We start from the raw sequence: 12,071 nt of genomic DNA, 5'->3' as shown, positions 1-12,071 counted from the left end.
ATTTTGAGCTGTGACAAGTTCTCTGCATAGCAAGAAGTGGAGACCTGAGTCATCTTTGGGGAGGGCCTTTTCTTGGTTCTGTGAAAAGCACTCTCATGGGCCCTTTAGTGGTCAAGCAAGTTTCCACATAACCCAATGTTTGGGGGGAAAACTGTGACATCACAGTTAATCTGAAAGCAGATAGTCTAGAGTTAGACTGAGCAGCAAAGTGAGCTGGTGTGTTAATAGTTGTGTAAAGTTGAGTCATGTTGTAAAGTGTACCCGCCTAAATGCAGTAGCTCAGAGCTGTCCTAGATTCCAAATGAATATTTATTAAAATGAAAGTACATTATACGGGTTTAAAATTAGAAAATTTTAAAATAGGATTAAGAATCAGAAATCAAGATAATGGGAGCTCCTAAAGGCAAGTGGAATGAATCACTTATAATTTTCCTCTTGATTCCGTTTCATCCATATAAGCAGAAATTTCTCCACAAAAATGTTGTGAAATATTGAATGACTTAGGGTTCATGACCCCATTTAGGGTTTTTGCCCCTTCACAAAAATTAAACATTTTAGGATCATAGAATGTACTTAAATACTTGTCGATTGAGGTGAGATTTCATTTGTTAGAAAAGTGTTTAGTTCAAGTTCATTTAAAAGGCCCTTGAGAAATGAATGCAGTATTCAAGGTACACACTCTGATTTGATAGAAAGGCCTTAGCTACAGGATTCCAAGTTTCTATCCTTTAAATCAGTGGAAGAAAGGAAATCCAGGCTCTCCAGCCTAGCTTTGGCTTCATCAATAAACTCTCTGGAAGCTCTCTGCAGCGGAGGCCGGGGTGGGCCCATTGGAATCCCAGAAACCAGAGTCATGATGGCTTTCGTCTGCGACACTCCAAAACCTAGACAAGAAAAACAAATGATGAAATGTGACTGGGACTGTCCACTTTGCCACAAACATCTCAAAGCGAGATCACATTCTTACAGTGACTTCTATGACAGGATAAGGTGGGAATAAAAGAGGGGAACATTTCCGGTCACTATGGCAGACTGAGCAGACACAGGAAATTCCTCTTCCTGTCTCAAACACATAGAAAAGATGGAATATTTTAAACAACTTGACAAACAGTAAAACAAAACAAAGGAAGACTCAAAGTCAACCTCAGAAACAAGGAGGGACCAAAGGTATCGGGAAGAGAGAAGTCAGTGTGGTGAGGAGTTGCTGAAGCCAACTGGTCCAGGAGGATAATCTGATTCAGGGATATACTGCCATGGATCGAATGATAGGACTTCATCGCTAAGACAGAATTTAGTTCAAGTAAATCTAAGAAGTCCCTGAGAAACGCACTATTTAAGATGCTGCTGTTTTAGAGCTGGTGTTATAAAGCTGGTCAGGAATCCAAGAGGAAGCCTTGGGTCTGTGCATAGAGGGGGTTGAATTAAACTCCCTGTGTGAAACTGGGAGCCAGCCTGCCAGCCTGGGCATAGAGAGGCAAGGAAGCTTCATTTCCACCAGGGTTGTGGATGGAAGAAGATCATATGAAAGAAACCCTAAGCTTCTGCCATATATGAACACTGGGTCCACATTTGCATTAGGTACTTGGTGTAAGAACTGGATTAAGAAATTAACCTAAAAACTGGTTAGAATTGGTGAAAGCTCCAACAGAGGCAAATGTAAAACCACTTGTTAGGACACCTTATAAACTAGAGCACAAGAAAACAAGTCTCTGAAGACAAATTCAGAATTAAAATTTACAAAACACATGAGAAAAAGAAGTCACTCAAGATCTAGCAGATGCTTAACTGACAAATCTCACATCCTGAGAATTGATGATACAGAAATATCTGGGGGAAAAAACAAAAAGAAATACTAGAAATGAAAAATTTACATTCAGTGAAATGAAATAGTAGAAAACAGAGCTAAACATAGAATTAGGGATTTTGAAGGCGGATCTAAGGAAACAATACAGCACAGCCAGATATTTGTTTTAATCAGCTATCGTTTTTAGATCTAGGGTATGAAACGTAACTTTCTTTTGCTAAGTTAACTAATTGAACATTGGGAAGGAAAATATTAACATGACCAAAGATACAGTATAGTTTGATGAATGCAAAATGGCCCTCCCAGGCTTATTACAAATGGTGGAATAGGGAGCTACCCTCATAGTAAGACTACAAGTTTATTTATTTATTTTAAGCATTTATTTTTTGAGAGTGCAAGTGGGGGAGGAGCAGAGAGAGGGGGACAGAATCTGAAGCAGGCTCTGCACATATAGCAGCAGCAAGCCCGATGTGGGGCTTGAACTCAGAAACCACGAGATCATGACCTGAGCTGAAGCGGATGCTCAACCGAGTCACCCAGGTGCCCTGTAGACTACAAATTTATTAAGATAGTCTCTCCTTGACTAAATCACGAAAGCTCCAACCTGCCAAGGAAGTCTGAAACGATTTCTTTAAAGATGTGTTCTCTTAAATCATAAAAATTATCTTCAAGAGTCCACATTCAAAACGCAAATATTCTGGGGGCACCTGGGTGGCCCAGTCCATCAAGTGTTTGACTCGATTTCAGTTCAGGTCAGGATCTCACAGTTTGTGAGTTCAAGCCCCACAACGGGCTCTCTGCTAACGGCATGGAGCCTGCTTGGGATTCTCTCTTTCCCCTTCTCTCTCTCTCTCTCTCTCTCTCTTATGAAATAAATAAACTTAAAAAAAATGCAAATATTCTGGCAAGAGTATCAGCTAGTATGTTAGAGCTCTATGTGGCAGAAATGTTGCAGTGTCACTGCTAGACGATCTTATATGTACACAAGCACACTTTTAGCTCTAGTTTTAATAGTTTAATATTTATTTAAATGTACCTTAGGAACATACACACCTACCACACCAAACCCACAATTTTGTGAAAAGTATGGCTTAGGTAGGACAAGGGAATAATATAGTACTTGTGGCACATAAATAGGACAACAATCATGGAAGTGGAAGAGCGAATGGGAAACAGCGTCTTCAAAGGATTAAGAGAGCTAGTGGAGGACCTTGCAGGAATGAGGTGCTCCATATGATAGGTGCTTGGAGCTCGGGAGGAGTTGCCAGAAGACAAAAGGCTCTGAAAGGGAGGTGGGAGGTCTGCCAAGAACAAACCTAAAACCTTTCCTGGACTCGACCCAAGTTCTCAGAAAAGGCCAACCTCCTCAAGAGGTGGACTAAATGGTGGCATTTGTCACGGGGTAAGATTTAGGAGATTGTGAGGAGGTTTCTCTATGCAAATTTACTGTATTTCCCTCAAATTCTACTCTGTCCTATTATCCAAACCTCCATCATCTGAGCTTACTTATGTTAATAAACTCTCTTTACATTGCAAATACTCTTGGGAGAGCTGCCAGTCATTCACAATTTAGTAAGGTCTGTGTTCAGACTGACTTCCCCCACCAAGCCCTCGGGCTGAAATCTGTGTGGTAGAATTTTAATGAGCAAGGGCAGGATGGTGGGAGAAAAGGATAAAAAAAATGGTGTGCAGAGGCGGGGGAGGCAAACAAAGTGATAAAATGGAGGGTTGAGATTTGTGGAAGGGTGCCAAAGACCCTCCAAATAGGTTTACTTCACCATTTTATAGGGTTGGCCTTAAAGCTAGTATTGGAAATAAAACTCTGCTTGCAACGGAACAGGAAGAAGTGTCCTTGTTGGGGGAGCCTGGGTGGCTCAGCTGACTGAATGTCCGACTTCAGCATAGGTCACGATCCAACATTTGGTGGGTTCGAGCCCTACATTGGGTTTTGCACCAACAGCACAGAGCCTGCTTCAGATCCTCTCTCCCTTTCTCTCTGCCCCTCCCCTGCTCTCTCTCTCTCAAAAATAAACATCAAAAAAAATTTTTTTTAAGGTGTCCTTGTTGAACCCTCACAGTGATGGTGTTCCATTTCCTTTACACTCATAGCAGGCAAAGCAGAAAACTTACCAAGTTTGAGCACAAAGTTGATAAATCTCTGAATGCAAAACTGGAAAGGAAAAAGAAAAACACAAATCTATAGTCAGTATTACTAAGCTGTGATAACAATTTAGAAATTTTGGAAGTCAAAGGACAGAAACCCCAAACTAAAAAGCCCACACACCCTAGTTGTCTGAAGCCCTGTCAGAGTGGAAAAAAACAGCCAAGTGAGGTTGGGGTTGAGATCCACCCAGGAGAAGGTAGGATCTTTTCACATACATAAGCTTTATTAAAAGGGCTCTTGCAGAAAAGAAGCGCCAAAGATAGAATTGTAGGCTAGAGCTAAGATGGGGGCAGGCACCCTTTATTCATCTAGCTTGCATAGCTAAACTATCAGCTATTGTGGCTGTTCTCAAACAGGGGTACACTAACCTCTGGGGCACTTTCTTTCCAAGATACCTAAGGGACACTTAGCCAAGGCTAAGATTTATGGGGATAAATAATTTCTAGATCCTCAACATCCATAAATGCTATTTTCTAAAACTGATGAGGGGAAGAATTCGCATGTAATACAGCTACAGGTTGTCCTTTTGTATTTCCTTTTCATAGTCCTTTTTCTCCCACTTTTGAAAAAAATAAAGACATACCTCCCATATCACTGCCTTGGGACACCTCTGGGAACCAAATAAAGGAGCAGATCAAAATACTGGTATGGGCACTGACAAAGTGACAAAGCGACTCCTCTAATTAATGGGTAACGAGTCCTCTAAAAAAACCATAGGGCTTTCAACTTCTTGCTTTCAACATTATTTTCAATGTTGCTACCCAGGCTGTTAGCTGAAAATCACTAAAGCATTCTGTGATTTTTAACATGACTCAAAAACTGTTCAAAGAATTGAGTGACTTTGCTGTAACAAAATTTCTTCCATTCCTACAGGGTTTCGCAGCACTCATTTCTCTAAAAACCAAAACTAGAAATAATATCGATGCTGAAATTAAACTCATGCTAGCATTAGTAATATTCATCCAAGAATTTGTGAACTAATTCATAAGAAAAAGACTCCATCCGTCTCATGAAGAGATGCCTTTTCAGTAACATTTTACTCTTACGTTGTTTTCATCAACTGTATACAGTCTAGTAACAGAAAATTCTGTGCAGAATGAAATTCTAACACCCAGAACCTTACAAACACGTATGTATTTATGTTCTTTTCTCCCTCTCACACAAACTGTAGCACATCACATTCATGACTCTATACCCTGCTGCTTTTTTACATTTAATATATCATGGAATATTTCCAGGCCTGTACATAGAAAACGATTTCACCCTTTTAAGGGCTGCATAGAATTCCATTGCGTAACTCAAACACAATGCATTTAACCATTTCCTTATGGGTGGATATTTGGGTTGTTTCCATCTTTTGGTATTATAAACAAGGTTGTACGGAACATCTCTGTACGTGTGTCATTTCACTTATGTAAATATAACAGATGGCATTTAAGTCCATTAGAATGAATAAATTCTGCCCTAACTTTTTGCTTCTTCACTTGATTGTATATTCCCTTAGAGCAGAGACCAGTATTAATGAAGTTATGCACTTGGCCCAGCCCTTGGCATATAAATAAATGAGTAAATAGAGACCCACTCACACTAGCCTTCTATAAGGATAAAACAGAGAATGTGGTAAACTAAATTCCTTACCAATACTATTTTGAGTGGGACTAATGGGGGAAAAGAAAGAGATGGAAACCGGACCAGTCAATGAAAGAAACCACTAAATGGAAGGGCTCCTATCACAGCTGTTTTACTGTCTACTCCATCATATGGTTTCCCTGTCATTCAGCTTAGAACAGATTGGAATTTTCAGAAATAACTTTCACTGGGAAACTAAGGAAAAAGAAAATAACCATCGGTGCAAAAAAAAAAAAAAAAAAAGGCAAAGTCTGCACAATTCAGACAGACTTATCTTAATTTAAACCAAAGTCTTGTCAATGTTTGGTTTAGTTGGCAAAGCTTCCTAAGTCCCTACCCTGTTCTTGTTCTCAGCTTCACGTGATCTGAGGCTGAACAAAGGCAACTATTAAATCAGCTATTTAAACTTGAAATAGGAAGTAGATTTAGGATCGCTCAATGTTCAGGTCTAAAACGTGGGGAATTAATCATTCCTGGCAACTGCTACCTCACATTCTCTCTGACTTGGAGCTCAGGTCACCCCCTCTCCCTCTAACCTCCAGGATGTTCTGCACTTCTGCTCTATAATCTCTAATTTCCCTAAAGGCAGCCTGTCTTGTTAAAAAAGATTCCTTATCTGAATCTTATTGGGACTGAGCACCTGCTCTGATCTTGCCTATGCCTTTCATTCAGCTTATTTTCTTGGGATACTCTACTCCGTCACTTTGATTATTATACTCTACTCAGTCACTTTGATTATTTACTATTTCGGAGGCCAAGTCCTTCTCTTGTGCCTACGCTCTTTCTTTCCATCCCATTCCACTTATGTCGAGTACACATATTACCCAGCTGCGAGACTGGTTCTGCCCTTCAGGAGTCTCTTCATTCTCTGGACAGCTGGCCTGTCCTCCATGTAGCATTAACAGTGGCCACTATCCCCCCCAGGTCCTCCCTGTAAAGCATCGTCTCCTGCTGCTTTTCTCTTCCTAGTTCAAAGCCAGTGTCTCCTTTTAGATCACTCACTAGCCTCTTGTTTCTGCCTGGTGGATGCTTCCACCAGTTCTCAGCACACTGCAAGTGAAGGTGACTGACTGGCTCTGACTTCAGCTCAAGTCTTCCCATTTGGGGTTACCAGCTTCACAGCTTCTTCATAAACTCTGGAGACTTGGGTGTCAGGTCCTCAAGGGGACAGCATTTGGTCACATTTTTCCCAGAAATCTATCACTGTTATTTCATACTCACAAAAATACTTTGAACATAGAGTAAAAGATCGTTTGTAGGAGGAACAGAGAGAGATCATTCCCGTACAGGGCCGGTCCTGATTAGCTTGCAGGGAACACAGACAATGGGGACAGGTTTGGTTTTAAACAAGAACAGGTAAGAAGCAGAAGGAAAATGAAGAGAGAGGCAGCTGGGCAATTTAACAAGGGCAGGTAAGGTAGGAGTGCTGATGAGAAAGAATAAGAATTATCCAGTGGAAAGAAAAGTGGCTGTGATTTATGTGAAGGGAAAATCAAGTTAACCTGATGGTTCAGGGCTGAAGAGAAGTCCTTTCGTTCAAAAGCCTCCAACATCTGGTTTGTCTTTTTTCCCAGGTAGTTATAGGTACTAGAAAGAAAACAGTATACACTGTAAGATCAATAACTCAGCGGGAGAGATTCTTCCAATCCCTTTGATGCTTAAAAGGGAAAAATATACCAGGCCTTCCAGAAGTGTATTTTTTGGCCCTAATCTATTAGAGATCAGGTGTCTTCAGTTCTGAGTTTTGTAGCAACACTAAGCAGTGCCAAGAGGAGGCACAGAACACCAAAGGGGATAAAGAAAAGGAAGAAAAATGGAAAATGATAAAGTTAGAAGAAAAGGGAAAAAAGCAAGAGATGGAGTTAGTGTATTTGGTAGGGAGTAAATGAGGCCAACACCTGCCTCAGGGCACATGTGCAGGCACAATGCTAGCCAAGAGCTGTGGATAAAATATAGCATCTGAGCTGAGGCCTTGAAGTCTTATGCTGAAGAACTGGGTGAATGGGGCAAATCCCAGCAGATTGTCTAAATTCTCTGCCCAGTTTATACGCTACCTGTAATATATACGCTTAATTCATGTATTATCTAGAAGCTAGTTTCTAATAATAATTTTAATAAAGATAATAATAAAACAGATCATTTACTGTCTATTGTGTTCCAGGTGCATGACATAAATCATGTCTAATCCTCTCAAAGCCCTGCAGGGTAAGCCTGGCTTCTGTTTCACTGTGAAAAAACTCCAGCTTAAAGAAGGCTACAGAGTTGTGGCAAAGGCTTTCACAACCTCACACCACCATCTATTACAATTCAGCAAACATAAAAGTGAGAATAAGTCCTTTGATCTGATAGAGTGTAGGCTGGAAAAAAAAAAGTCTCTAGCTACCAATAAAGACAAATATCTTAGACTAATCACTGAATTCTTAGAGAAATTGGCAAGGTAGATGTTTACAGAAATTCTTAACAAGGATGCTTCCCCAGTGTCGAGCGACTTCTCATAGAGTTAAGTCAGTATCAGAAAAATATATTTATCTTGGTATATGAAGAACAGAATGTTGTTGGTACTTCATATATGTAGACCCTGGAATGAGCAGCAAGGGATTCCAAGAATGTGAAGTTCCACATTACCTTCTGGTCATAAAGTAAGGAAAAATAAAACATAATAGCTGAGATAAGTCACTTATAGATGTGGAACACTTCTAGGTCACGATATGTATGTGAACGTCAGAGGAGTTTCAGAATACTAAAATTCAAATCCCAGGGGTCGTAGGCATATTTGGTTAGAGAGAATGTGATTACAGTGAAGAAGAAATAAAGTCTAACCAAATGTACTTTGCCTCCAGATTATGTTGACAGAATTAAAAATGCCAAATGGGGGCCAAAAAAACAAAAGTCAAAAAAGTAAGAATTTACAGGGGAAAAAAAGTAAGAATTTCACAGCCAGCATATCCAGGCATTCAGGTCTCCTTGGCAGAAATGTCCCTGTAGTGACAATGGATATTTCCGGCCATCCTGACTTGGTGAATAAGCCATTAAATTATCCAACTTAATTATTCTTTTCTTTTAAATAAATTTTTAAGTAAGTTATTTATTTATTTATTTGAGAGAGAGACAGACAGACAGACATAGCAAGTGGGGTAGGGGCAGAGAGAGAGGGAGACAGAGAATCCTAAGCAGGATCTGCACTGTCAGCACAGAGCCTGTCATGGGGCTCAAACTCATAAAACCATGAGATCATGACCTGAGCTGAAATCAAGAGTCGGATGCTTAAACGACTGAGCCACCCAGGAGCTCCCAACTTAATTATTCTTCATCAAAGCCGCACTCACCAAGACATGTTATCAATATTACTTTGCTTCTCCCTACACTTTTCCTATAGGGAGGAAATGTCCTTTCAGTGAATACAAATTATTTCAATCAATCCCTTGTAGGCACTTTTCTAATAAATTAGGTTACCATGTGCAGTGGACATGCTAATCGAATTTCCTGCCTTCCCTAGCCTGTCTAAGTAGGCATCAGGCCACATAATTCTACTTTCTTGGCTGCAGGTGACTGGACTTCAGGCAAACTGAACAGGAGGTGCGATCTGGTGACACCCTGAGGTGCCATGCTTGGGCAGCCACGATTGGCCATGTGCACACGCTGACGCACAGCAAGCCCACGTGGAGAGCCAGAGGGGAAATAGAGGGGTGCGCAGAGAGACACAGGGGCGAGAGTCTCCAGAGGGCCACAGACAGGAGAGTGCTCTGCTGTGGCTGCTGAGAGATTTGCAGTTCTGGGTTCTCATCTTCTCTGAGGCCTGGCTGCACTTCCTCCTCTTGAGTTTTATGTAATTTTCCAGTAGTTTATACCTTATCTTTGTCTACATTAGCTCCTTTGAATGGGTTTCTGTTACTAGTAAGTAAATGATTTCTGATGGGTTCTGCGCATGCTCTTGGTTCTGGTGCCTCACCTCTGATTGCAGCAGAGGCTTGTAGGGACAATGATTGGGTTGCTAACAAACTGCTATGCCCTACTTAATTCCTTTGTACTGAAAGACTGGGGGAAAGAAAGGCAATTTGTATTAAAAACGGTGTTTGTGCAAGAAGTATAACGAATTAGGTGGTGACTACCTCTCCCTGGGGGACTTGACATTTATAATGCGTCATGCTTACCTGCCCACCGCTCCCGTCGCTCCCATCACCAGAGCACTCAGTAGTTGCTAGTCAAAAACAGACACAGAGTATTCGCTTTTATGAACAAGAGAAAGCAAGAGGCTGCTGCTCTATAGCTTTATAAATGGTTCCAGAGGGCAACTAGCCTGACAAGTGAGCGACTTACCTCATCCACCCCAAAAAGGAAAGCAAACTGCCGCTCGCGATTCTGATCAACACATTGCCCGAAGTCTAAGAGATCTGTGTCACTGAACTTCAGCCCTTGGAAGGTGGGGATCTTCTCCTGAATCCCATCCAGCAATTCCTCAGCACGAACTGCTCAAAACAGTCAATGCCTCACTAATCTGCACACTCCAGAAGATGCCAAACCGCGTCTTGTAGGTCCCCCTGCATCGGCACAGAGTGCCAGAACCTGTTCTCAGCTGGACGTCACACACCCTCACCTAGTAGTTCCTGTACACTTGTCAAATTACAGCCCCAAACCTTCTGTTCTTTGAAGACAACACGTGCATGTTTCCAAGACGCAACTTGTACTTTTTTCTTTTAAGGAAGTAGAAAGGAATGAAATCTAAAAAATAAGCCCCTAAGAAATGTCATCTAATTGTAATGATCTCCTTGTTGGAGAAGCATAGTAACGACAAAAGAAAAGCCAGAAGAGAAGTGAGGAGGGCTCAGGGTACCTCAGTACCTACCGCACTGAGAATACGGTAGAGGACATGGTAGACACAGTCTTTCTCCTTGAGGGTCTTACAGGCTTGTGTCTTCTCATATAAGAAGCAGGGGTGTGTGTGATAGACACAACATATCTGCTAGAAGTGCCTACGTGTCAGCTCGTCTTTCACACTTAAAAACTTCCATTATAAGGAAGGGTCAACGATGGATAACACTGACTTATTGTGGATCAACTGGAACTGTCTGGTCAACAATATCGTGCTTTGATGATGTGGGGTGGAGTTTTCTTAGTGAAACGGTAAGATATGGGATGGAGGGACAGAAACATTGAAAGAAGCCACACTTACTCTTTACCCCTGTCAAGGCAGGGATGTGATAGTAATAAAATGGCAATGCTGGGGCCGCAGCAGCCACCTCCTTTAGGAAATTAATCAAGACATCTGAAAGAAGAGCAGGAAAAGCCGTGGTGTGAACAAGCATATAAAACACTGGCTTTCCCTGCTAAAAAAAAAAAACAAAAAAAAAGAACCATCTAATGAAATGCAACCATCCCTCTCAGCAGCTGAAAATTCTTGATCACTCTTACCATCCCTGAGATTGTTACGGCAATGTCATTGCAGCTTGTTCCATTCAAAGTTTTATTTTCCTTTCTGGAGAAAGGCCAAAATAAGATGATCACTTTCGTACCATACTAAAATACTATTAAAAAACTGGTGCAAACCCTCCCAGATATTAAGAGAAGATCATGAAATACTCTCATAAAAGCCAGAAGCCCATCAAGAAGACTTTTATGCTCTTTTCCCACAAGGGTTAAACGTGGTCAGGGAACAACAAGGAATCTGCATTAGGATCAGAATCATCAAGTTTTAACTGAGAAAATTCTACAACAAAGAGGTAAACAACATTTGCTTAAAGAGGGAAGTTATAAGAATAGAGGCATATCTCACAATAATTCAACCAGAGGCTGGTTCTTTCCCTGTTTGGGGAGAAATCCAGATATGGCAGAAGAGAACTCACTCTACTTTACTGAGAAATTGCGATTTCCTACATCATCCACTGTGAGCTTCAACTGCAACATTACTACAGATGATAAATAAATCTAGCAGACTTGCTTGCACTTTGGCTAGTGGGAGAGAGATTTAAAGAAAATTTTTTTTTAACATTTATTTATTTTTGAGAGAGAGAGAGAGAGAGATAGAGCACAAGCAGGGGAGGGGCAGAGAGAGGGAGACAGAATCTGAAGCAGGCTCCAGGCTCTGAGCTGTCAGCACAGAGCCCAAGTGGGGGCTCCAACTCACCAACTGCGAGATCATGACCTGAGCCTAAGTCGGATGCTTAACCGACTGAGCCACCCAGGCTTCCCTAGCTGTGTATTTATTAATCATGCATTCAATCATGGATTGTCTGTTTTCAATCTTTTCAAAATTTGCATTTCTTTGTTTGTTAATCAGGAGGATTAAAAAGACTCAGTATACTTGGAAACCACAAGTAGTTTCCATAGAGAAAGCAGAGAAGGAGAAAGCAATTAACTTGTTATTTTGGGAGACAATGGATGTTTCTGTGAAATCTCCCTCAAATTCATTACTCATTCAATCTTGAATAGAACGTGTATTCTCAAGATGCCCATCACTTATATTCCTCTGTTTTGAGA

The 12,071-nt window shown here is 41.1% G+C and overlaps 1 protein-coding gene across 4 annotated transcripts in view; it reads right to left on the bottom strand.

The window, feature by feature from the left end:
- Nucleotides 1–291: 291 nt before the first annotated feature.
- The window catches only part of NPL (N-acetylneuraminate pyruvate lyase), a 37,783-nt gene continuing 26,003 nt past the window's right edge, over nt 292–12,071 (bottom strand). For 3 of the 4 annotated variants that reach the window (XM_019427511.1, XM_019427495.2, XM_019427503.2), the window contains 6 exons: nt 10,768–10,860; nt 9,915–10,063; nt 9,749–9,795; nt 7,100–7,184; nt 3,935–3,974; nt 292–884 (listed from right to left, as the gene is read on the bottom strand). In XM_019427511.1, the coding sequence (XP_019283056.1) occupies nt 700–884; nt 3,935–3,974; nt 7,100–7,184; nt 9,749–9,795; nt 9,915–10,063; nt 10,768–10,860 (599 nt within the window). In that variant the 3' untranslated portion in view covers nt 292–699. The remainder of the gene's footprint in view (nt 885–3,934; nt 3,975–7,099; nt 7,185–9,748; nt 9,796–9,914; nt 10,064–10,767; nt 10,861–12,071) is intronic. The other variant, XM_019427520.2, reaches the window with a different exon arrangement.

This window comes from Panthera pardus, unplaced genomic scaffold, assembly GCF_024362965.1.
Source record: "Panthera pardus isolate Hobbes unplaced genomic scaffold, ASM2436296v1 HiC_scaffold_21, whole genome shotgun sequence".
In the NCBI taxonomy this organism is placed as follows: domain Eukaryota; kingdom Metazoa; phylum Chordata; class Mammalia; order Carnivora; family Felidae; genus Panthera; species Panthera pardus.
The sequence above is the reverse complement of the archived record's forward strand: the minus strand, read 5'-3'. Positions and strand labels throughout refer to the sequence as shown.